Source organism: Eptatretus burgeri, chromosome 11, assembly GCF_056783735.1.
Source record: "Eptatretus burgeri isolate ZD-2024b chromosome 11, Ebu_testis_v1, whole genome shotgun sequence".
Taxonomy (NCBI): Eukaryota; Metazoa; Chordata; class Myxini; order Myxiniformes; family Myxinidae; genus Eptatretus; species Eptatretus burgeri.
This window is the reverse complement of record NC_140971.1, coordinates 12,719,279-12,746,318: the sequence shown is the minus strand read 5'-3', so window position 1 is coordinate 12,746,318 and position 27,040 is coordinate 12,719,279. Positions and strand designations below refer to the sequence as shown.

Genomic DNA, 27,040 nt, shown 5'->3' with positions numbered 1-27,040 from the left:
TGATTTTTCATTTATTACAGCGCGTGCGCTGTATACAATTGCACCGAGTTTGAAATGTCCCCGCCGGTGTCTACCACGTCTCCGGTGTCCCCCGTGTCCCCCCCCCCACGTGCCTCAAGACAGCCAATGACGGCCGTCCGGTAGATGCAGTGCGTAACCTCGACGGAAATGGCGACAATTGACGGAAATACCCGAGTATTTCAATGGAAATTTGTGAAACTAATATGTTATATATGTGAAAACCATTTAATTTATTGCTTGATGGAAAAAAACGAGGAAACGCGCCCCTCATGTACGAACAAATGAAAGACGTCATTTCCGTCCACCATGGCATTTCGCGCCGAAAGACGTCATTTCCGCCCACCATCGCATTTCGCGCCGATCGCCGAATGCTTAAAGCTAAGTTCTTCTTATGCTATCATTCTTTTGCGGCCCCCTGCCACGCTGTATCGAATGATTTCATTCCTTCTCTTATATATATATAAAGGTGCTTATCACAATAATAACAATATTTTTACATTTCAAATATTAAGTACGCTTTTTAATTGTTTTTCAACTGAAAAAGCATAAATTGCATATTTTAACATTAGTGTACTCATTTGCTTCACCATACGCGCTGTATTGAAGGGTTTCACTTGTTTATTTTCATTTTTTTCTTCATTTATTTATATTTTAATTTACAGATGCTTTCCGTCGGTTCTGTGATTTTTCCTGGTGTATCGGCTTCGATGTCTCTCAGCACACAAAATCACCGTGCTTCCCCATTGTCTCGGGTCACTCAAATTCATTTTAAAAAATTTATTTATATTTTCATTTTCGGATGTTGTCCGATGATTCTGTGATTTTTTTTTTCCGTTGTACTGGTTTCGATGTCCATCGGCACGCAAACATTTCAGCTTTCTACGTCACCTTGAAGGCACTGATCTTTAAAATCAGTCAGTAAGTCAGTGGTTAGAAAGAACTTTATATATTATATATGTATGTGCAATGTGCATATGTACACAAGCTTCTTGTTCTTGCTTATGGCATCATTTTGTTGGGGCGTAACCATGCCACTCATGCAGTGCCCCGACACCAGTTTAGGGGTACTCGTTTCACCAACCTCAGAAGGATGACAGGCTGAGTCAACCCCACCTGGTGTTAATTCAGTGGTAAACAGGGCTCAAAGTCAGGACCCTAAGATCCCAAGGCAGCCAACCTCACCACTAAGTGAAGAACAGGCTTTTGTATATATGCTGAGCATCAAGCAAGGAAGCAGCACGTACCCTTTTTAAAGCCTTTAGTATGACTCGACCAGGGTTCGTACCACCAACCACCCAGACTCAAAGCGGATTCTCCAGCCAATCCACCACCGAGTCAGTGTTCAAGTATATCGTTCAATTGAAAGAAAATAAAGATTTTAAACGTTGTAGAAAAACAAAAATTTGGAAGTTTATCGCCATTGATGCAGCGTCTTTTACACCACCTTATTTAACACATTACATTAGTTATTCGTGCCTGTTGTTTTGTGTCCTTTACGGCATCCTTAAAACCAGTAAGTTTCCTGTTTGGAATGATTTTTAATTTTATTTGATTGCCAGACATCAGATGAAAAAAAAAGAGATCATTCCTCTCTGCGCATGCACGATCTGGATGAATTCAGTCAAAGTACTGCTAAACTGCAGGTTTGTTTTCCGATTCATGTTCAAAATATAACATTACATTGAGGTTAAGTTGTTCCTCGATCATAAACTGACAGTTGTAGAGAGAAGGTTCAGACAGACAGACAAAGAGACAGAAGTGAACCAATTCCTTAACCCAGCTTTTCGCTTCTCGTGCGTGGGGTAAAAAAGTTTTTGTGTTGGTTGTCGGCCAAACTACACTTATTTTTTTTAATTTGCAAAATGAAAGAGTTGAAGTCGTTTTACAGATGAGGAGTCTCTAATCTGAATTTGTGAAGACACAAGATGCTTGTGTAAGACAGAGGTACAAAAGATGAAACATTTTTCCCAAGCAGTCGTGGGTTGGGAGGACGTGGAAACGAGCAGCCAGTTTGAATAGCTCATGGAGAGTAGCGGTGGTGGTGGGGGACGAGGGATGGGGACGGGTTGAAAGAGACAATAATCTTGGGTCATGCTGGGATAAAAGACCTCGTCATTCATTCCAGGGGTATAACAAAGGCAGTTATTGCCTTGGTGTGCCTTTGACTCGTCTGCTCCACAATAAACTAACCTTAAAGCATTTAGTAACTCCTGCGGAGCTGAAAGCGTCAGTGCCGAATGATGTGTTTGCATCATTATTCTTTTATGACTAATATTACCCATGTTGAATAGTCGTGAACTGCTGATTCTTGCCAGGGTTGTTCGATGAGTAATGTCGTGTTGTTTGCGTGTTGTTGTAAAAGGCAAATTGCGATTAAGTTGCTGAAAAATGTTAACGGTGACAATTGTTGCCTTAACAACATTTGTCTCAGTAAGATAGTGCACCTGGCACTAGAAAAGAAAACCACTGGTCTCACAACCACCTGACCAGTGATCATGAACCTAAAGAAGTCATTCTCGATGTACCTGACTCCTTCGAGTGTACTCGTGTTGCCGGAGAAGTTTCCTGGCATGGATTATGTTGAGTGGGTTGTAATCACCTTGCCAGCGGTCCCGGCATCGCCCCGCGTAGGAAACACCAGCAAGACGGTTGATATAGCTGGGCTGAGATCTCGAAACTGGCCTGCCAGTCTGGATGAGTATCAGTTGTTTTGAAATAGCCAGTGCTCAAAAAAAAAAAAAAAAACGCAGAAAAAGAAAGATTGCATTTGATTTGCTGACGATGCTAGAAAAGGATAACGGCAACAAGGAAGCCGCCTGTTTGTCATGAAACGAGACTTTTGGAAAGAAACTTTTCTTTCATCACCTTGCTCTGAATAATTTTGTTGTTTTTTTTTGGTAGATGTGCCAAAGCTCGCTCGCCGGACTGTCAGGCCTTAGGATAAGTTTATTTTTTCTCGGTGGACTTTGGGTTTTCTTCGGCAAAACCACATACTAGGCATGGGCATGGTCGTGGGAGTCCAGCGTCATAATGGGGGCATCGTCACATCCTCTGATTGGTCAGATGCGATGACGATGCTAACTTGTGCGTGGGTGTTGTAAGTTGAACTTTGGGTGACATTGCTTGCACATGTAGCGAAGAAGGCGAGGAAAAGAGAACGATAACTTTCTCCACGAGGGCACATCAGGAACCACTCGGACGTGAGTTAACTACGTGTTTACGGGCATATTTTTGGAACACTAGGAGGGAAATGCATAAACAATGCTGGGAATTCTTAGTTAAGCAATGATTTACTGTCGTTTAAAAAAAAAAATAACAAGTAAACACGTTCAACTTGTCAATGAAAGGGAATGCCTTTATTTACATGAAAGTACTTTTTTTTTTTAATTGAGGCTGAAACAATGAGACTTCGAATGGTAATATTCATTGTGCCAAAGGAATGTAAACACAGTGATGAAGTCTGCCCAATCATGGCTCAACAATCAATTATTATTGGAGGATTGCCCATCCGCTGTTCAACACTTTGAAGAGTCATCTGTGGGTCAGCGTCGTCATCTGTACGGAAGAAGAGGTTGTGCCCTGTACGTGTTGATCCAGTCTGCAGAAAATTGGTTTTGGGTACATTATCACCGAACCTGTTAGAGGAAGGGTGCGTGCTCGTGCAGGTAGAAATGTTCCTCCCGAAAATTTTTGCTCCGACATTGTCTGGATGCTGTGATATAGAGCTTGAGTGTGTGACCTCGTGTCGGCTCTGATACCCTGCGGTGTGAACCGTCGACCTGGATCTATTCTGTCAATTCCGTGGAGAATTTTGAACACCTGCATCATATCCCTCCGATAGAAGAGTGCACGCACGTTCAGCTCACAGACTACCCTCTTGGTCACAAATCGTGGGGACCATCCTCATGGCTCGACTTCTCTGGACTTTCCATTTTTTGATATCAGCGACAAGCCGAGGATGCTGTGCTGCATTTCCATACTCCAGTCGTGGTCGTACGAAGGTTTTGAAGAGTATGGGCAGGGATTCCTTGTCCAGGTTTATAAAGGTCCTTTTTATGAGGCCCAGGGTTTTACTTGCCTTATTCACCTGTGTCAATACATGCATTTGAAAGGAGAGTTTACTGTTGATGATGACACCCAAACCAGTCTCGTCAGATACCTCTCGTAGTTCCAAGTCACTCATATGTTATTGCTTCTGACAGGCATTCACTCTCCCAAGATGAAGGACCTTGCACTTTGTAAGATTAAAGGGAAGCTGCCCATCCTGGGACAATTCCATAGAACTGTTAAGATCAATTTGAATGATGGATGTAGCTGCATCATCTGAGGATGGACCATCAGGAAAGGTCATCCCAATGCTCGCCAACACATCGTCCATTCACACTTGATGTTATGAATCATAACGTTTGTGAAATGTATTATTCATGGAATCTGCAACTTTAAAACTTTAACTGAAATTCCCTGCTTGTATATAAAGAATCCCTCATGGGAGAAAGGCCTGATACCACTTGCAGAGGTTTCCAGTTCACATGAGTCGATATTGCTTTAATGTTAACATTCGAGTCTGAAACAGTCGTCCTGTTGTATAATATAATATACACAGGTGGTTGTTTACCAAGAAAGCTGTATGGACTCATTCCAAGCCATGGAGATTAAAAAGACCCCAGCAGTGTAATAACACTGACGAGTTCATTCTTGTCAAGCCATGTGTGGCTGGAGCTTTGTTTTTATGTTTTTATGTTTATAACAGCTGCCCACTCCCTTACTTACAGCATGCTAGCCTGTCAAAAATGATAGAAGCATATATATTGTAAGGAAAATGTACCAGGGTGGGGGGGGGATCACTATCTCATGTGGTCAGTTATATCTTTATTATGTATTGAGGATAGCTGTTGTGTCAATTCACATTAGTACTGGGTGTCTGGTTAGCTCCTCTGTATTCATCTCACCCCTTTTTAACTTCCTCGTTACAAATCTGTCATTTCTCTGATTGTTTGTTTCTGTTTTTATTAATCTCCTTCTTTGAGGACATTCACGAGTGTGTTGTATGTGACGCAAGCCACTGTGACGTCACTGAGCTTCAAGTCAGATCCTGATTGGATGTTTTGATAGCTTAGGCATGGCCTATCAAGGGTGGGGGTGTGGTCTGTTACCAAGTCAACCAGAGGTCACGAATTTGAGCCAACATCTGAACCGAGCCGCCGCTTTTACGATCTTAAAACTGACTGATGCCCCCCCCACCCCCACCCCCACCAAATTATCCAATCAGGGCAGAGATGGTGTCAGAGAAGTTTGTCCAAAAGACAGACTGTTCATGTTCAGCCTTGAATTAGGCAGGGAGAGTTTGGAGCGGGCCACTAGAATTAATGTCTGAATTGATGAGGGACAACTGGAGTTGGCTTGACAATATTTCCCCCAGAATGGCTCTCTGGATCAACATTAACTGCCAGCTTCACCAAGCTCTCCATTTCTGCTTCCCTCGTGAAATCGCCAATAGACTGGGTTCATCCTAATCTTATTTTACCTTTCTTTGTCCTCGTCTTTCTTCTTCTTTGTTTGGTCAATGCCGTGGGATTAAGTGAGGCATAGAAATGTCACATCATTAAATATATAAAGCTTATCTTTGTTATGTCTGCATGAGGTATGTATGCATCCCAGCTTCTGCTTGCAGTCTGCAAGCACATCCCACTAGTATATGCAGTGTATATCCTTATGCCTGGTGTTGGCTTAATGGCTAGGAGGGTAGGCCTGGGATCCTCGGATCCTGAGTTCAAATCCCACTCGGCTGTTGAATTAATACCAGGTGGGGTTGACTCTGCCTGCCATCCTTCCGAGGTCGGCAAAATGAGTGCCAGCTTGCTGGTATCCTGTGTCGGAGTGGCGACCCGTCCAGGAATGTGTCCACTAGCCTACAAGACTGCTTCGGCAGCACCAACGCTCTGCAGAGAGTATGGTCCCAATGGATTGATGATCAAGGCCATCGCCACACAAATTTTTATCGGACAAGTCTTGCCTACCATTGAAATGCTACATCTTTGGTAACACAAACAACCGATGGGTTTTAATAAAGGCAGTCAGTAAAAAAAAAAAAAGGTGATGCAAATCAGTTCTCAAATGAAACTTTTTTTTTCCAATGGAAAATGGCACTCAAGCACTGATCATGAGATTTTATTTCCCTTTTTTTCTTTTCTTTCTTTTTACGAAAAAGCAATGAAAACCAGAAATCCGTGCCCACTTGTATCATGAAAACCAAATATCAAAAGTGCAAATGAAAAGAGAACCAATAATATGATTAGTATACTGGCGTTGAATCCATCGCTTCGCTGGCAGTAGTTGAACATATCTTATGTATATTACAGTTTATTGACCGTCAATATTTGCATTTTTTTAAATTCCAGAAACATTTTGTTTACTGCTACAAACCCAACGTTAATTTTAGTAATCCATCCATCCATCAGGACCATTCTCTCTGCAGAGCGTTGGTGCTGCCGACGCAGTCTCCTTGGCGATTGGGCACAATCCTGGACGGGTCGCCACTCCGACACAGGATACCAGCAAGCTGGTACTCATTTTGCCGACCTCGGAAGGAAGACAGGCAGAGTCAACCCCACCTGGTATTAATTCAACAGCCGAGTGGGATTTGAACTCAGGATCCTGGGATCCCAAGCCCGCCACCCTAACCATTAAACCAACACCAGGCAGAATTTTAGCAATACGCACACTTATTCATCAAAAAGCAAAATCATGAATGCGTTTCATGTTCCAAGGGATTGACGTTGCGTCCTTTTTTATTGCAAGTTGCAAAATGCAATTCTCATCGAGTTATGAATAATAAACTGCAATGAAGACCGAGCCGAGCACGAGACGTAACGCCGTAATCACGTTCTGGATGTGACGCCGTCTTGCTACACCGCCATCTTACCCAATCCGTCATACCGATGCCGAGCGTCTGGCATTCAGCTCAATGTCTACGGAGGTCAGATTGCCAGATATATGGGTGATGGTGTTCATCTGCCATTAGCGAAGCGATGGGACGGGTTGAGTGCAAGACGCCGGGATGACGTGCACATCCATAGAGGTCTAGTCTAGTGCTCGACGTAATGCCAGAATAACGTCCCAGACGTAACGCCATAATGACGTCCCAGTGAAAATAGCGTCACGGACAGAGGGACAGACGGACGGGGAAATCTGGCTATTTTAATATATAAATTCGGCTTTAACACATCTATGTGTTCTGAGAGCAGAAAGTCTGAATACTCAATCCCAGATGTTGTTGCGTGACCGACGGTGGTATCTGGTTGGCTGTTCTACACAAGTACTATTGTGAACATATAGGAGTGATCATACTGAGAAAGTAATCGGTGGCCAGTCTCCGTCTTGCCAGCAAGAGCTTGCAGAGCATAGCTTCCGAAGAAGGCACTTGTTCTGGTGGATGTTCATGGAGTCCAAGATGGAGGTAGCATGGTCTTCAGAAGCGTTGGAGCTTCCTCTGTGTGTGGTCTGTACATTCGATTCAGACCTGCTCCAGTGTGTGCTAGGGGGTCGATATTTAATTCCTGTGGAGGGGCCTTGATCATACGTACAGCATGACGTTACTTCGTAAGATGTGAGGTACTTGCAGACATCCACGTGAGAGGGGCGTACTCCGTTGTGCCCCGGACATGGGTTTTGTCCACTCGGGCTTGGCCAGGTGGATCCAAATATGAAGCAATACTATGATATGAAGTACACTCACTCTTTGTCGGTTCTCCAGCTCTAACGGCAATGGAGTTCACGTGAGACTGCAAGCTAAATCTCCAGGAGAACCCGACTCCAAATATGTCCAGCTCAGCTAGTCGCTGCAGGCGCTTGCCACCCATAACAAACTCCAGGGGCTGCTCACTCAGTCGTCGTATACTGATAGACATGACTTTGCATTTCCCAGTAGCAAAGATGACATTCCATTTCTGACCCCACTCGTAGATCTTCTTTAAGTCCTCTCTCAGAAAAATGGTGGCATTCTCTTCATCCAACAAACAATGGGTGGTACTCTCATTGGCATCGAGGCAGGTAGGATTACTTGACCATGACTGGATATGTCTACCCGTCAAGTAGCTGGATAACCACTGCAACAGCTGCCCTCTGACTGCATTAGCATCCATCTTTGTCAGAAATCCCTTGTGCCATACTCTACTAATGCGGCTTTAATGTCAACTTCCACAATTGTATGCCCCTGGCATATGTTGAGAACACTCATGACGCAAGTACGTGAGTAAGCTGGGGCCCGAATGGCAGGGACGGAAGCCAAGCTGATTGTCGCTGACGAGGTCATTTCCGATGCGACAGTTCCCCACTGCAGATTGGGCTGTGAAAGGCCTGGTCGTTGATGCTGCAGAGAGACAGACACCCATCGACTTTTTATCAATATGCTATCAGATGGAGCTGAAGTAGGGAAAGAAAGTGCTCAAAAGGTTGCAGGTGGTCACAGCTAACCCTAATAAAACCAAGGAGCTCCAATGTCTGTACTTTTGCCAATTTGTCAACTATGATGTCAAACGCATGGTGAGAATACGGAATAGCCAAGAGCTTCCTTCAACTGCGTGGGTTTTTTTGTTCGAATACCCGTCAGGGCACGTTTGTAAATCATGACTTTGTAAATGCGTCCATTCAATCAATATCTAAGTAATGCTTGGAGTGTCTGCTCTGATTCTGGGAGGTTGGTGGTTTAAACCTGGCCCTGGCTGAATCACAACAAAGATTTAAATCAGCACACCAAAGGTATGTGCTGCTTCCTTGCTTGATGCTCAGCATTTAAAGGATAGAGCACGAAAAAACAACCGTGGGTTGGCGAGCATTGCGCAACATTGATGCGGACCGAACGGCCTCCTCCGACGTTGAAGTTCCTTGTAAAGGAACTTATATATTTAGTTTTGAGTGTTGATTAACAAGAAAATGCTAGAATGACAGATATTCCTCGAGCTTGAGCTCACCTTTTTGGAAAACAACAACACAACAACAACAACAACAACAACAACATCAACCAAAAGTGACATCATTTGCATGAATGATACATATGACAGTGGTCGAAAAAGAAAACGAAACTTCATTGTCAACACTTTCAGAAACTTTTCACAAATGTCGTTTCATCTTAACTCGAGAGAAGTATAAAATAAAGGTGTTGTCTTCTTGCCGTGTTTTAAGTGAAACCCATGATTCGTTCCACCACACCTTTGAGGAAAAGCGTAGTGCAGTATGGTATGATATTCATTCATTCATTCATTCATTCATTCATTTCGTGTGAAGTCTGAAGTTGCTGGTTTGCATCATTGCTGGGAGTGCGGCTGCACCACTGATGCAGTGCCCCCTATATGTTCGGACAAGAATTTGTCATTTGTCCATGGCGCCGGCAATAGCTCGCCGATTCTTCGCAAAGCACACCGTGGGATCTTTAACGTCCATCCGAGGGTCAGCACGCACATCGATGAATCACCCTTCCTGTGAAACACCATGATGGCAGTTTATAGCTGGGTCCGGATTAGAACCCAGGCTTGACAGCTTATTGGCGATTATAGCATGACATCATGCATATATTCAAAATGCTGTCATTGAAATACTCAGCACGAACAGTTCATCTATGTCGTGGTGTTAAGCAAATGCTTTCATGATTTGAAATGTTTACATACACTAACGCCTTGTACTACTACTGCACACCTGGTTGTGGGTTTACCTTTACTGTATCACACTGATGGCAGCATCCACTCCTTCAGGACACTAACACCTAGGGGTTGGAATGATTGCGATTCCAGATTCTTGGAGATCACCTCCCTCGTTAAACGTGTGTTTGGGCTTCAAACAAGATGAACAACTACGGTATAGTCTAAATCGTGAAGGCGACTGTTCACCTGCATCGGTGGACAGGTGGAATAATGTATTCAATCAACAGAACGTTGAACGACATATGCTATAACCACCTTTGGTTGCAATGACAATCTGACGTTTTGGGCGTTAGCCCTTTACTGGAGCCAACTAGTTTAAAACGAGTTGAACTGGTTTATTGCTCTCTTTTCATATTTATATTGGTTGTTGGTTCCTTAACTAGAAGGGCACTCGGTAGAGCGCATACCTCCACCACGTAATGCCTGATCCACGAGAACATATCGAGCCCAATACATTTTTGAAATATCATGCTACACCGAACTATATCGTTTTTGGCCCCATCTCTCAATGGTGAAGAATCACTTACAAAATTAAATAATTCTCGTATCCAGATCCAGATTCCGATCTTCACCAAAATCTAAACAGTTCGTCGTTGTCACATACTCAACAACCTGTTCACCAACTTTTATCCGGATCTGTCCACAACCTTTTGAGGTATCCTGTACACAGACAAACAGACAGAAAGGAGTGAAAACAAAACCTCCTTCACCTTCGGTGGTGGAGGTAACAATGACCCCACCTTAAACTACAATGTTGTTATTAAAACTTCCATTTGATGGGGATGATATCATAACCGCATTATAAGCCAACACTTGTACCAGTAAAATCTCACCAATCGGAGAGTCGAGCAGATACAAACCATTCGTTATCAAATTTGAGAACGGTCCATCTTTAAATGAATATTACTTGTATCATCAAATTATATATTAGTGTAAAGAAAAGTGAGAAAAGTCCTGAGTTTAAAACCACCACCAAGCAATTGGCACGATTGTACGGAGCATACGTCCAGGTACGTACTCCATCCAACACGACACACGAGCGACAATTCCTCCCGAACATTTCAACATCTTTCCTGCCAATCCCACTGATCTTCACTCAAAATTATAAGGAAAATCTGAGAATAGGCATTGGATGAATTCTGACTCGGCCTCGTGGCCACTTACAACTAGCATGTCTAACGATATCATCTATCATATGTGGAAGTTGATATTGAGAAAGAGTTGGCTTTGGAATCCAGCTGTAATGCTGACCGACGGTAGCTGATACTGGATACTATCGTGACGTGTGCATAAGTCACGATATTATTCTGTAATGCTTCTGAAAATATTCCGAATTGTGAGTCTGAACAACAAGAAGTCTCCCAATTTCAGCAGAAGCCACAAGCCTGGTGCTGGCTTAGCGGTTAGTGTTGGCTGGCTTGGGATCTTAGGGTCCTGAGTTTGAGCTCTTGACTGCTGAATTAACACCGGGTGGGGTTGACTGAGCCTGTCATCCTTCTGAGATCGGCAAAATTCAGTTCCAGAGTACTGGTATAGGGGCACAGCATCAGCGGCATAGGCGTGCCCCAACAAAGTGATAGCTACCCGGCAGCCAACCTGCCATATCGAAGAAGCACAAGCCACAATTCTGCTGATCAAGGCTTGGGATCAAATGATTATTTAGGGTACTGGTCGAAATAGCCATGGTTTCTTAGAAAGACTATCACGTCACATCACAGAGGACACCATGACAAACAGCATTAATCATAAAGCCTCGGTAACGGATTGCAATCGAAGCATCCTGTTGGCCATATGTACTCCTAAATATGCCTGACTTGGGCAAATCGTTTTCGAGTACAGACGGTTGCGGCAATATCTGAGCTCAATAACAGTATATCCAGAGAAAAGGCATCTGATTTTATCTGCTTTCTAGGAAACATCGGTTCACACCATTCTGAAAGGGTCTGTGGCAATCAACCCGAGCTGCAAAAGGCCACCGGCCTGGAAAACATGGCGACAAATGATGGGACTGATGAAGATGTGTTTGGTAAGTATAATTGATTCATTTTCATTCGCTCGGATTTTTGCACGAACGCAGATGTTGACTATGAGTGGTTTAAAGAATACCACTATTGTCAGGCAGGTTTAGGTACCTCTGGTAAGAATAAGCCATCGTGCACGAGCACCTTTGTAAGCCGAGCCTGTTTTTGGCACAGGCCAGGTGTAGTGGAGATATCGATGCCAAAGGTGGTTGCTTTAGTTAAATAAGTAAATAAATAAATATAAACGAGTTCCCTTAAAATTGGAACTTCGACATCGTTCGACTTACAAGGAACCCATCGAAACCTGTGCTGGTATTGCCAACCTATGAATTGTTTGTTCATACTGCATCATTTTTTTTGAATGCTGAGTGTCAAGCAAGGAAGCAGCACAAACCATTTTAAAACTCATCGGTGTGACTCGGTCAGGCTTCGAACCGCCGAGCTCCCGGAATCAGAGCAAACACCAACCGTTTCATCACCGAGTCTGGTTAATCAAGATGCAGAGGGAGGGATGTGCAAGGGAAGAGCAGATCAGTCAAGGATTGTTACTCTTAATCTTATTTGACATGCTCAATGAAGTCTTACATTTCGGTAATATAGCACGTCCATGACGCAGCAACACATTCGCCTCTTACGCTAATTGTTGTCTCCAGTAGAGTGCTTTATGCTGCTTGAAGTTGACACGCAATGCTCGGATACATCGATGGACGTGGAACACAATAAGGGACACAGTCACTTCAAACTGAATAAGCTCGATGAAACATTGTGCCTGGATTTGTGCTGTTTCGAAAAATATTGCCCTTGAACTTTGTTTGCATTCACATTGGAAGATTGTCGTTGCTTGGTGTGTTCACGGGATATTGAAGAGGGCACATTGCGATTAGAAGAGCCTCGTTAAAAGAGTTCATTTTCATCAATTAGATCTTCACCATTACATCTGCATTCGATAGAATTAACATAGGAATAGTGTGCTTCAGTGAGCCACATATATTTATGGCTTATAAAGAAGCTTTTTTGTCAGATCAATTTTGAAGCTTTTGTCAGACAAACAGGATATTGTTGAACTTCCTCGCTTGGTAAAACAGTAAAGCATAAATGTGAACTGTGCTCTACTGCTATAAGGCCCTGTCACACCTTGACGATTTAGCCAGCGTATGCCGACGTATGAAAAATTTGTCTACAACGCTGGCGTACGTCGAATACGTTATGGGTAAGTTTTGTATACGTGAAGAGCACACTGGCATACTTCGTAGTATGCCGAGCTCGCAGACAAATTTTAACATGCTTGAAATTTTTCGACGTATGCCAGCGTATGACTCACACGTTCCGCATACGCTGGCCATAAGTTGTAGACACGTTATGCGATCGCTGACACACGTCGACATATGTTACTTGTAAGTTACTCATAAGTCAAAACACGTCGAGGTAATGTTTAGCGTCAGTGTTCCAGACTCCCTGGTTTTTTTTTTTCTTCGGTATGACTGTGATGTTGACACTTCGATTTATAGTGCGGTTATAATATAATATAATTAATAGGCTGCCGCTCAACGATTTAAATCATAACTGCACTAGAACTCGAAGTGTCAACATCACCGTCATACCGAAGAAAAAAAACAAACAAACAAACAAAAAAAACCAGGGAGTCTGGAACACTGACGCTAAACATTACCTCGACGTGTTTCGACTTCTGAGTAACTTACAAGTAACGTGTGTCGACTTATGTCAATGATCGCATAACGTGCCTACAACTTATGGCCAGCGTATGCGGAACATGTGCGTCATACGCTGGCATACGTCGAAAAATTTTCAACATGCTGAAAATTTGTTGACATACTCGGCATACTACGACGTATGCCAGCGTGCTTCAGCGTGATCTTAACGTAAACAAAACTTACGCATAACGTATTCGGCAAATTTTTCAAACGTCGGCATACGCTGACTAAAACGTCAAGGTGTGACAGCGGCTTGACACTTCGATGTGTAGTGCAGTTATGATTTGAATCGTCGAGCCGCAGCGTTTTAATAGGCTACGCCACGTGATCGTCGGTGATACGCTGCCGCGCTATGCATAAGTTAGACTATCATTGGGTATAGGTTGTGAACGCCGACAACACGCTCAGCATTCGTTGATATAAGTTATCTATATGTTATCGAAACTTTCTGTGTACGTTACTAATACGTTATGCATTCGTCCAACTCGTTATGAATACGTCCAAAACTGGAAAAAAACATGAATAGTTCAGCGTATGCCAGCGTTTTACATACATTTTGATGCCTTGCCATACGCTGGCTAAAACGTCAAGGTGTGACAGGGCCTTTACCAAGTGAGGAGGCTCAATGCAGTATTTAAGCCAACGAGGTTGCATAGTCACAGGTAAACAATTATGTGCTGTGTTGTCCTGATGAGCTCCCACCAACCATGGTCAACGACTTCACGATCCTTTGTGACCTTAAAGCCTCGGTCGTGAAAATAGACTCGAGCATGCACTGCTGAAGCTATCAGGGCAGAAGCAAACGTGCCCGTGGCGTTTAACACCATGATGTATTTATCGGGTCGGAAGGAACATATTTTGGTTTATATACATAAACAGTGCCTTAAAGTCCACACCCCATTAAAAAATTCATCTTTTGTTGCCTTATAGCCTAGAATTAAATTGCATTAAATGAGACTTTTTCAACCTTAACTTACATATCGTAACACACAACCTCCAAATGAAAAACAAATTCTACAAATTTCAGAAAATTCATCAAAAATACAGATCCAGAATATATATATATACTTATATACATATATAACATCAACGACATCAAGGACGATGTTCAATGGAGAGAGGGGGAGTGCTTGTAACACTCCACATGTTTCGATTTTCCCGCCGATGACATTACGTGCCTTCCGGTTGAATGGTTTGCATTACCGGGAGCAATCGTCTGGGTGGCAGACAGACAGTTGTTCTTTGCGGATTATGCGGTTTTACCTTGTGAGAGATAATCCGTGGCGCTGCTCATCATAACGGTTAGGAGGTGTCTGATGTATAAACGATGAATGTGGTCATCATTGGTTAGATATATATATTGGTATACCATCCTGATGAGGGCAAATAAGCCTGAAATCTGGATAGGCATCTCTGTTTGATGTTTAACTGATGTTGACCACATAATCTTTGCCTGATAGTTGCTGGGCCGAGGCGACGCTTTGGTGTAGGACTATGTCCAATGGTGATGGGGAGTGTTCGTCACACTCCACATGTTTCGCTATATATTAAAAAAAAATTATGCAATTCTCCTGACTTGGACCATCTTGGTGATGATGACCTCATTACAACGGCATAATGCCTGTCAATATGTATATATATATATATATATATATATATATATATATATATATATATATATATATATATATATATATATACCAGCAATTACCATCCATCACTTCGCTGAGGGACATACTAAGGGGGGGGGGGGAAAGAGGGAGTAGGGCAGAGAGAGAAAGAGAGAGGGGAGGGGGGACAAGAAGGAAGGGAGAGTGATGAGGCGTGGGGGAAGGGAAGTCAGCTTGAGGAGGGGAAGAAGGCAGCATGAGTGGAATGGAAGGCAGTGTAAGGGGAAGGGCACAGTGAAAGGGCAAGGGAAGGAAGTGTGAGGGGAGGATAGGCAACGTAGCAGGGCACTACTGGGGTGATAAAACGTATCCAAACAGCAATGTTTTCTTTTTAAAGGCTGTGTTCTATATCAAACCGCTGATGAATCACCAACAAGCGATGAAACCTGTCCGGCAGCTGAAGGGTGTGCAGCATTGGGATTCACATGTGTGTACTATTTGTGAATGTCTTTACAGCTTTGGAGGAACTCTGGGAGGGGGTACTGAAACAGCAAAGGGCTTACCTTGGTAGCTTTTCGTTGTTGCTTTATGCAGCTTCTTCGGCTAGAAGAGTGTGGGAGGAGTCGCTTTATTTATATAATGCTAGCCATCTGGGTTTAACTGATTAGGTGAGAGGTGATTGGTTATTTCCTCCATTCATAGGTGAGAGATGTGAGTGGGTCTTTGTGTATCATATATATATTTGGGAGGTGAGTGGTTCCTGCCATGTTAGCCTGCTGTAAGCATGATAACTTGTGGTTTAAAAGAAAAAAGCATAATAGTCCTGGCTGCCTTCTGAAATGGTTGTGTCAGCCACAGACAGTTTTAGTTTTGTACATGGCAGGTATACTGCCCGTTATTCAGAAGAGATGTGGTGATGGCGAGTGAGGCACTTGGATTAAATTATATATATATATTTGTCATAGTACGTCTCCCTGAAGATTAAAATGGAAACATGATAACGAGCATTGAGCAAGCTGGGAGGAAGAATAGGTGCAAATGAACGATGATAAAGTTGGCTGAAAATCATCATCACATCTGTTCCACCCTGTGGAAATGATTTTGATTTTGCACGTTAATTGACGTGTTGAGGAACCCGGTGCACAAAGTGCTATTTCCATGTGAGAGTATTAACCCTTAACTAGCTGAGTGTGTCCTGTTTTTCTTGCAGTGTCTTCGAGAAATGGCGATTGTCATTCGAAGTCCTCTGCTGATGGCAAGAGATCACAGTTGATGCGTCTGTTCTCCCGTGACGCGCCCAACCGCAAAGACAACACGTTCAAGAACAGGCCCTCAGAGTCATACGAATCTGAATCTCCAACTCACACAGGTGCCCACCTGAGGCTTGCCAATGAAATTTAATTCTGTTGATCACAATAATAGGATTTTACGCTTGCTGAATTCCAGTGTTAATTTAACCGTGAAATTTTCACCCTCGTTTTTTATCCTGGTCGAGACTCGATGAACTGTAATCATGTACAAAGGGTTAATTTGAAAATTTTAGCAATAAGGAATGTGTGAAAGCCAATTTGCAAGGACATAATTCAAATCCTTTTATGAGTCGCTCCTCAACCCGGGTGTCACGTCCGACTATTTAACCGCCACACTTATGTCATGTAAAAATATTTTTATTCCTTCCTCGAAATTAGAAAACTATGTTTGTTTCAATTTGCACAGAAACTCAGGATTGATTGTCTTCTCATTACATAGTAACCTTGAAATAAAAAGTGAATGCTACATGGACTAGAGAGTTCCTAGAACACCTTACCCCATGCAGTCTTGAGAAACAGGACATGTTTCTTGAGAATCAGAATTACCTCTCAAGGCTGTGTCGGAGTGGTGACCCATCCAGGGTTGTGCGCGATAGCCCAGGAGACTGCTTCGGCAACACCGACGCTCTGTACAGAGTGTGGTCCCGTTGGATGGAATGGATTGATGGATAGATGGATAGATGGATAGATGGAATGGATTGATGGATAGATGGAAGGATCTTTTCAATTCTTGCTTTGCGTTTCTGAGCACTATCTCTATTAGCTTTGTCCGTGAACTTTGAAGAACAGGCACGATAGCAAACAAACGAAGCAATGGGTCAAACAGAAGAGTCCAGAGCTGAACTCTATGCCGACTCTCCTTGAAGAAACTGACGATTTTGGAACAATCATCGAAAAAAATATGCACCAACCAAATAGGTCTTTTGGATGAAGTTTGAATCTCGCTGAACTTAAGTCTGAATCGTCGCCATTTTGACTGAATCTCACTGTTACTCCACCCTCAGAGTGCATGAAAAATTTGATTGGTCGGTACAGCGTACAATTTTGGCCAACTAGTGCTGAACTGAAGGTTTTTGGAAGTACAAACAAGGCGTTATGTGTTCTAAAGTGTTCAAATACCGTCAGACCATAACGTTCGTGGTTCCACTATTTGCGGACCACGTGGATTCGCGATTTATAAAATGTGACCTGCTTCTCCATTCCTGGTCCTGTGCTTCACGTATTCAGTTTTTCACAGTATTTTTTTTTTCCTTCTAAATCTCGAACTGCCGGGAACCTATCCCCCTTTTTCCCATTGAACCAATGCTCCGACATTCACGGATTTGACATTCGCGACATTTTTCAGGAGCATATCCACCGCGAGTGCCAGAGTCCGATAGTATATAATTAAAACTAGCCAAATCCACGCTCCGCACGAAGTTTATAAAGTGAGGGTTCGTTAGGACGTCAATATATCCAGTGTTCACAATGTGATTTATAGAATTTCTTTATGTACAATGTTTCTTGTTACATTTTTTTGTGTCAAATGCACATTCTGAGGAAGTCAGCATGTGCTGAAGAATGTTTTACATTGGAGACGCTGTTTTCTAGGAGTGGCATTACGTCTCTCAGCGGTGACTGTCTGTCTACGACAGACGTAATGACGTCAGCGGATGACCGATGTTATGACGTCATTACACCTCTCAGCAGTGACGTCATACGTCGCCATGCAAACTAATGTAAAAATTAGAAAATCGCCAAAAATTCCCAAATCTGTCCGTCTGGCGCGATCTCACACAGCCCATGCTGTACATTAGACCACAGAGCACCCGAATGCCGAAAGTGGCGATAATCCGTCTGGCAGTTTCTGAGGAGATACGTCCACAAAATATGGCTTAGCGTATTAATATAATAATGAAATAAAATAAAAGTTTTGAAGGCTGCAGAAAAACAAAACATTGAATCAGAAGTTTACAGCTGGTGATGCAGTGTCCCTCACACCACCTTGTTTAACACATTAAATTACTTATTCGTGCTTGTTCTTTGTGTCCTTTATGGTGTCCCTAAAAACAGTGAAGTATCCTCAATGGAATTATTTTCAATTTTGTTTGACAGACGGACAGAAAGAATCTTCTTCTTGCATATGGCAGCTTGGCTGCTGGGTAGCTATCATTTTGTTGGGGCACAACTCTGCCACTGATGCTGTGCCCGTATACCTGTACACTGGTACTCATTTTTCCAACCTCAAAAGGATGACAGGTTGACTCAACCCCACCTGGTGTTAATTCAGTGGCCAGCAGGGCTCAAACTCAGAACCCTAAGATCCCAAGTCAGCCACCCTAACCACTAAGCCACCACCAGGCTAGACAGAAAGAATGATGCAATTACTTTACTCCTCTCGACACATATGTGTGATTGGGACAAGATTCCTTGTAATTTGCCAAATTCAGAGCCAAAGTACAGAACTGCTAAACCGCAGGTTCGTGTTCCAATTAATGTTCCGAATTTTCAAAATCTAAAATTCACTTCACATCAAACAGATCCTCGATCATCGAGATAGACCGACAGACAGACAGTGAACCAATTGCTTGACCCCGCTTTGCGCTACATGCGTGGGGTATTAGATAAAAGGTTTTCATGGCCATCTCTCCCCCATTTTAATTCTTTATTGAAAGCTCATGGTTGGTTACATGTTTGATTATTTTTTATTTTACACTCTCCATGTTATTCCAATCTTTGTTTGTTGTAGTTATAAGAGGTAATGGAATACAAGATTATAATAAACTATAGACGAGAAACGAGTTGGGCTGGCAGAATATCTTAGAGGTACCTGCACTGTCTCGCCTGGGTTTGAACCCTGACCCAGCTATGAACAGTCAACCTGGTGTTTCGTATGCAAGGTGATTCATTAAGATGTGCACGATCCATCAGATGGATGTTAAACTGGGTGTCCCTCCTGCTGACAGTTGGTGGACGTCAAAGATCCCACGGTGTCCTTTATGAAGAGGAGTCGACACCCTAGATAATTGCCAAACTGTTGCTCTGATTGCCGAGAAGGCAATGCCAAAACCACATAGCATAACCAAACCACCCAACATTAACCCTTGCCGAGAGACTGCTTTGGCAGTACCGAGGGTCTGCAAATAATCTGGTTTGATGATGATGATAGACCAATTAAAGCTTGACAGGATCATGCAGAGGATTTGATTACCAATCAAACTACAAACTCTGGGATTGGCAGGGTGTTGCATCACAAATTTGAGACACCCCTCGGATGGACGTGAAAGTGGCGAGTAGGTGTATTATCACTGGCCCTCTTGAACAAATTACCAATTCTGTGCCAAAATCTACTCTCGTTCCCCAAACCTGGCCAGCCAGTTTGTAAAAGACAGGCCAATTGACCTCCTTCCTGCACCTGACCCTACAGTAAGATAAGATTATTTGGTAAAATTAAATAAACAGCAGCAAACTGTTATGTTGAATGCCGAGGTAGCTTTATGATAATATTTGCATTGACATTAATGAATTCGAGTGAAATCCTTCTTTTACGTCCTGCAGCCACACGTGCCAACCGAACGGATCCTCCGAGTCCAGAAAAGACCGATAAGTCAGAAAAAGCCTTTACACGCCTCTTCTCAAGAGATGCTCCTCAACGAATGGACAACACCTTTAAGGACAGGCCGTCGGAGTCGTACGACTTGGAGCCACCAATGGAGTGACCAGGTACAGCAATTCTTGTCCGTAAAGCAATCGAGGTCAGCAGCAGTTGATTTTGCTGTTTTGTTGGTATCAGCCACATTCTGAATGTTTTTTTATTTTATTTATAATTACAGCCTAACTCGTCAGAATGTGTGGTGAGAAATTCTCTTTGTTTGTGACAATCATCCGTCCTACATTTTACATTCTTTTGTATTTACAAACATATTAGCAAACCATGAGTCTGCAAATACAGATTTTAGTCATCGAGCCATCAAACAGGTGATGAATGGTCATAGGTGAGTGGTGAAAACAAGTCATCGGAATGATGTTCGGTTACTTTTAATGAAACAGAATATTTCTGCAATCAAGTTTAATGTGTCAACTTAGGCACATAATACAGCTTAAGACTATGGAGGTGACAGATGGGGCTTGACGGAAGCTTTCAGAAAGCATGAAAATCAACAGCAGCAACAACAACATGATGTAGTGAATAATAAAAAATAAAGTAGAATCCTAAAGGCTGTGACACTGTGACATCATAAAGAACAAGGTGCATTTTAATATGGTGAGGATTGCAAGTTGAAAAACGATCCAGGTCACAAGGGATTGCAGGAAAGGCACAAAGCGTCATAAAGTGAGAGTGAAGAAGTTTTTCAAATTGTATTGCAGCCGAGTGTAGTTCATCACTGTGGACTACATAAACTGCAAAGGAAAAATTAATATATGGTAGAGGAAAGGATACAAGGTTTACGAGCCCAGGATTTCCCAACTGACACTGACAGGTCCTGATTAATCTGCACTCCCCCCTCTCCCCCCTCCCCCTCTCTCCCGATCATTACTGGTCCTGACTCTACATTCACTGGGCTCAGCTCCACACGGGGCAAAGCGGACTCCTTCGTGCAACATATTCCTGTGGGGCTCAGGCGACGTGAAGAATACACCAGCAAACAGCCAAGACCTCTTCCGCGTAACTGGCCCGGGGTCCTCAAAAAGGTCCTGGGGTTCCAGACAGCCTCGACGTGGGGGCCAGTTGAGGCACCTGGATGAGAACATACTCTCTCCTGCAGTCCGTGAAGTCCCCTGAACCGTTTTGCTAAACTTCCAGCAGGGTTTTTACTCCCCATTTTGTGTGCTAAATTTGCTTGCGATGACATGTCTACTCGTCGCAATGTAAACTGGGGGACCTTTGACATCCACCAGGATTATGCTATCAGATGGGACACCCGGGTTACCATCCAGCCGACGGATAGTGCACACACATTGACGTATGCGAAAACACCCGGGTGACATTTTAGAGCTGGGTCGAGATTCAAACCCAGGCTAGACAGCTTAGAGGAGAGTACACATACCTTTAGGCTTACTAATTGTCAGGCATAGTGATGGGTTTTCACAGCGAAATGTTGTTTTACTGGTTTTCAGTCCAACATTGGGGATGTGGCAAGGTAATTCTTCTGTTATTTACTTAGGCTGCATTACATATGTACAACTGTTAATGTCACACAGAACAGGCCCTGGCATCTGCTTGCAGGTCTTGTGATTGTACAGTCTTACGAAACAACTGGCATCTGCTTGCAGGTCTTGTGATTGTACAGTCTTACGAAACGATCATTTATTTTCATTGGCTCTCGTAAATCATCTCGCTCATAGCACGTCATGATGCCGATGCATCCTTAAAAACGTTTCATATAAACATCGGTCTACCCGAGAGGAAGACTTTGGGGATGTGGTGCCATTGCAAATGATTAAAAGTAGTTTTGGGAAAGTCGTCTCAAAAGCACTTTTAATCTCGTAATGAGCAAAACAAGCAGACGATGAAATGTGGAGCTTCTTCTAAATGTGGAGCTGTGGAGTCGTCCAAGATCCTGAGGAGTCCTTCGTGAAGAGTCGGCGAGCTATCTGTCACTGGCACCCTGAACAAATTACAAATTCCTGCCCAAACCAGCAGCAGAGGGGCATCGCATGAACGGCACACTCCGCTCTCGGTCAATGATGCTACCCCGCAGCCTTGTGCAGCAGTCGAACGAAGAAGCCCATCATATTATTAAATCAATTGTTGTTTCTTTAGTTGGTTTAAAATTTTTGATCTTCTCATCCTGCTCTCTTCTTTTGGTGCTTGCTTACATTAAACTTTCTTCAACAGTCATCCTCTCGGGTTTCATGTGGGGTTATACGCTAAGCTACAGGAATATTAACAGGGATATTATTATGTAATATAGGAAACCCCACTTTCCAAGTCAAAGTAAATGATTTCCTTCCTTTACTTTCCTAAAGTGAGCTTTAAACGTTTTTTTTTTTTTGGGGGGGGGCTTGCACTTTTAGTTGTACGACAAAGAGTTGCATCTCAATCTGCGTAATCGTTTCCTGTTGTGGTGTAATAATTTGCCTCTTGATTGCTCACTGTACCTGTGGTTCGCTTGATGACAAGGCTGCGGAATTGTGCGATTACGTGGTGACGCATTTCTTTGCCATCATGCTGCAACACTCAGGAATGTGACATGGAAATTAAATCCAGCTGCACTCCGCTGCCATATTATAAAATCGCAAGAACTGTATATTCTTTTTTTCATATAAGAGGTATAAATTGTTTGCCATGCCATTATAATATCATATTGTAGGAGTGCAAAAAGCTTGAAGTATTTTTCAACACTTTCAACAATCCTGGGTACCACTAACCCATCTACTTCAAAGGTGGCATCCATGAAACCAACTCTAAAGTTGTACGACGAATGTAACTTTAACATCGTACAGTACTACTAACCTTCATCATATGTTATTTGATATAGTACCATTAACCAATCCCAATGTAAGGTGGTACTACTATCCCAATTTTTTTTTTGCATGGCCCTACTATAACAATAAGGAACCCAGATGCAGGAGGAGGCCATTTGGCCCATCATGCCTGTGCCACACCAATACCAGATTAAACTAGAATGGTACTCGGTAGAGCGCATACTTCCGCCAGGTTGAATTTTTTTTTTAGTAAACATAGTCGAGGCATGTGGAAAAGCTGGCACACTGGACGGATCAGGACGGAACAGATTAAAACAGGACGCAAAACACGTATGCATGAGGAAGGAAACTCCAAGGAGGGAAAACTGGAAAATTAGGAAGGATTTCGGTGGGGTTTACGAGGGTAGAAAAGATCATGGTTTTGGATTGGGGACGATCTGAGATGGTGGGGAACAGCTGTCTTGAAGACCGAGAGGGAAGAATCATGAGAAGAGGATGTGGAAGTTGATTGCACAGTTGGGAAAAAGAGGAACAAATGAGTGGTAGTTTCACCAGAAGGGGGTTGATGTTGGACCATGTGAACCCTGCATAAACCTGGGGAGTGGGGGGGAGGGACAAAGCATGGAAAGAGCAGAGGGTCCAAGACCAGAAAAGATGTGGAAGAAGACAGACTACCGACCTGTCTTTGATGGTGAAGTGATAGACCCATATACTCAGCTTCAGTGTGGTAGATTCCAATGATCTTGAAGGCCTTGATTTCCACAGAGTCAAGCTGAGCAAGATGTGAGGCAGGGGAGCCAGCCCAGAGGGTTGAGCAGGACTTCATCAAGCTGCTGATGAAAGTCGTTGGTGGATAGGAGCTCATGTGTCCCAAGGAAGGACCATGTACGATGGAGGATGCTCAGCCAGTGGCTGTCTTTGTTGGCCAACTTTGAAATGTGGTCTGCTCAAGAAAGATTATGGCTGATTGTTAGACCCAGGAGACTGAATGACTGAACTTCCTCAAGAGGATTGGAAAGAAAGTAGATAGGAGGGTTTGCCAGATGGTCCTTTCAGAGAGAGTGAGATTTGTATGTGAAAGAGTGAGAGGGCCCAGAACACTGCTTTGAGGCACTCCAGCCTTGGCAGGGGGAGGCGATGAAAGGATTCTGTTGAGTGCCACACATTGGCTGTGAGAATAGAGGACATCAGGAAGCCATGTGTGGAGTTGGCCTTGGATGCCATAGGCAGAGACTTGAGAGAGTAAGGCAGGATGCCAGACTGTATAAAAAGCACGAGATATATCCAGAAAGATAGCTCTGGTCTCACGTCTGACATTGAAGGCCTCCATCCATTGTTGGATGAGTAGAAGCAGCATGTGCAAGGTGGAATGACCTGGTCTGAAACCAAATTGGTGATCTGAGATGAGGTCCTTGGAGAAAAGGAAGGATTTCATATCAAATGTGATGATGGATTCCAAGACCTTGCTGATGATTGGAAGTAATCTGATAGGTCTGTGGTAAAGGAGATCAGTTTTTGCACCTGTTTATGTAATGCAGTGATGTTGCTGGATTTCCAAGAAAATGGAAGATGACCTATCACAAATAACAGGGTGAAAAGGGCACAGAGGATGTGCCAAACTAGTTGAGCAGGTTTTTATGTTGACTGTGTCCTGTTTTTCGGGCAGGTGATCTGATGTTGTCCGGTCCAGTCGCAGTCAGAGTTGAGGGCTGAAAGAACCTTCTCCACCTTCTCAGGTGCAAAATACACAGAGTTCAGGAGAATTCAGGTACAACAGGGAAGGATGGGTGAGTGAGGGATTGGGGACACAAGATTTGGAAGCAAACACAGAATTGAGGAATTCGGCCTTCTCACGAGTGGAGTCGGCTGTGGTGCCATTTGAAGTGAGGGATGGAATGGAAGTGGAGCATACTCCAGAGACAGACTTAACAAGGTACCCACTAAGTTTTAGAGGAGGGAGACAAGTTTGAAAGTTAATTCTTGAGACTGGACAGATGTTGTTTTCTGGCTCTGCCGAGAGTGGGGATGCACTTATTGTGGACTTTTTGGAATGCACTGAGATTGCCTTCGGTCATCTTTGCCTTCCAAGAAGAGAAGGCAAGTTGTTTCCGAGCAACCGCCACATCACAGGATTCAGTGTTTACGTGTTGTATCCCACTGAAAGGCCGGATCTGTATCTGGTCTCCAACCAAAATGTAATTGCCTTGTTTTTGTCACACATCCAACTCATCCACCAAGTTTTGTCCTAATTCGTCCACAACTTTTTGAAATATCGTGCTATGCAGTGCATCATTTTTGTGCCCATCTCTGAAGGGTGAAGAATCACTTTAAAAACCAAAAATTTCTCGTATCCGGATCTAGATTTGATCTTCAACCAAATCTAATCAGTTCGTCCTTGTCACTCACCCGACCAGTCCAACAAATGTCATCCAAATCCGTCCACCTCCGGCGGTGGAGGTAATAGATCCATCAAAACGACTTAAATTCATTGGGGGAATAAATTGGAGTTAATACTTCTGTGTTATTTGCACAGAAGCTCCAACATGATACTCAAATCTCTTTCTAATGTAGTAATACCAAGTTATTTATATGTATAGTATCACATGGTATATCAGAAGCCCATATCTAATCAATGTGGAACCACTAACCCAACACTATCTCAAGCAGTACTGCTCAGCCATAAGCAGATATTATGTTTGCACATTTATGGAAAATATAGGGGGGAGGGCAGTCTTGCTTCCTGAATGCTCTTGTTTACTGTCGACCTCTGATCATGTGACAGACAGGATGCTTGTTGGACTCTTAACGAGTGGAAAGTGCTCGATTTTCAAGCTATACCTTTGTTTTGCACTTGTTTTTGGAGCAACTTGTGCTTTGCTGCAGACTTGAGCAGTAAAACCAGAGATCAGTTACACATGAACTGAGGCAAACATTGGATTGGATCTCTCAGTAAATGATATACTATAGATATGTAAGAGAACTGAAAAAAAACTTAATGATGAAGCGAACTCAAATGATGCTGGTGTCATGCTAACAGGGAAAGTACTGTAGCTAGGAGAATGTTGCCCTTCTGTTTGGGATTTAAAGCCGGCTGCCTCGTCTGCAATAAGGTTGTGGACGATAAAATATCCCAACGTCTCTTACATAAGTACTGAGCTCTGGAGTGCGAGTAGCCTGGCCAAAGTCCATACTTAGGTTACACGTATATTTAGCACTATCTGCAGCAGGTGGGAGTGCTGGCTGCTTCTGGATATGGGTCCAAGCATGATGGACCGGATGGTCTTCTTTGTGTTACCGAGCATTCATCTTGTTCAAGAGAATCTTTACCAAAATAGTGTTGCCTTTGATAAGGACAAGGAAGATGCTGTCATTCCTGAAGCACCTGCCGTCGAGCGCAAGTGGACTTGAAATTGCCAACGGGTCATTTGGTATCATTTTAAAGGCAGATCCTTGTACATTCCACATCCACCTATCCCTGTTTGGTTTACAAATGGGAAATGACTGGAAATGCATGGCCAAATGGAGAAGTAAATAGAAGCGAGTGCGTGATCGTTTATCCAAAACTGAATGCTCGCGCCTTGTAAGTTACGGTTATCTTACGAAAGATGAGGAATGATAAGTTTTGATTTCTCTTTGGTGAAGTATCCTGTTGTTGTGATGGAGTCACACATGATGATTAGTCATGCACATGTTGTTTGGAGGATTGGCATCGAGTGCTCTATCTTGGCAGGTCAGAGAAGTGTCTTGAGGAAGCATCAAAATATGAGATTTAAGGATCGTTTTTCAATATGTTGAATCTATTTGAGATTGTGTTTCAAAGTAAGTAGTTGGGTTAGCCAAGCTAGAATATTCCAGGGTGGGTCAAAGTGAAACGTTGTTTGATGTCGCACGATTGGGTAAGATGGCATTTCCCCTTTCATTTCCTTCCGCAATAGTCACGGGGGAAGTCTGAAAATGCCAGGTGACATCAGAACGGTTTCACAAAGCCGCAACCATCTGTCTGTAGTACAGCCATGCAAGAAACCGACTGTAGGGCCACTTGATGTTGCGTAAGCCATGTTCCCTTTATTCGAAACATTGCGGCCTTGTGTCAAATGGGGAGAGCTCAACAGTTGCTGCTATTGTCTCTTGCCACTGTGCACCAACAAAGATGATTATTCTTTTGCTAATCCAGCCAATCGGTGTAACAAAGCTGCCCTGGAGGCCTGATTTACATCTCAACATTTTGCATGTTCCTTATAAAAGTTATCCTTTTATATTGAA

The 27,040-nt window shown here is 43.2% G+C and overlaps 1 protein-coding gene across 1 annotated transcript in view; it reads left to right on the top strand.

The window, feature by feature from the left end:
* MBP (myelin basic protein) overlaps window positions 1-27,040 on the top strand; it is a 48,440-nt gene that overhangs the window by 10,445 nt on the left and 10,955 nt on the right. The window contains exons 3-5 of the mRNA XM_085845227.1: window positions 11,629-11,742; window positions 16,270-16,428; window positions 19,907-20,071. Coding sequence (XP_085701353.1) covers window positions 11,629-11,742; window positions 16,270-16,428; window positions 19,907-20,067 — 434 coding nt within the window. The 3' untranslated portion in view covers window positions 20,068-20,071. The remainder of the gene's footprint in view (window positions 1-11,628; window positions 11,743-16,269; window positions 16,429-19,906; window positions 20,072-27,040) is intronic.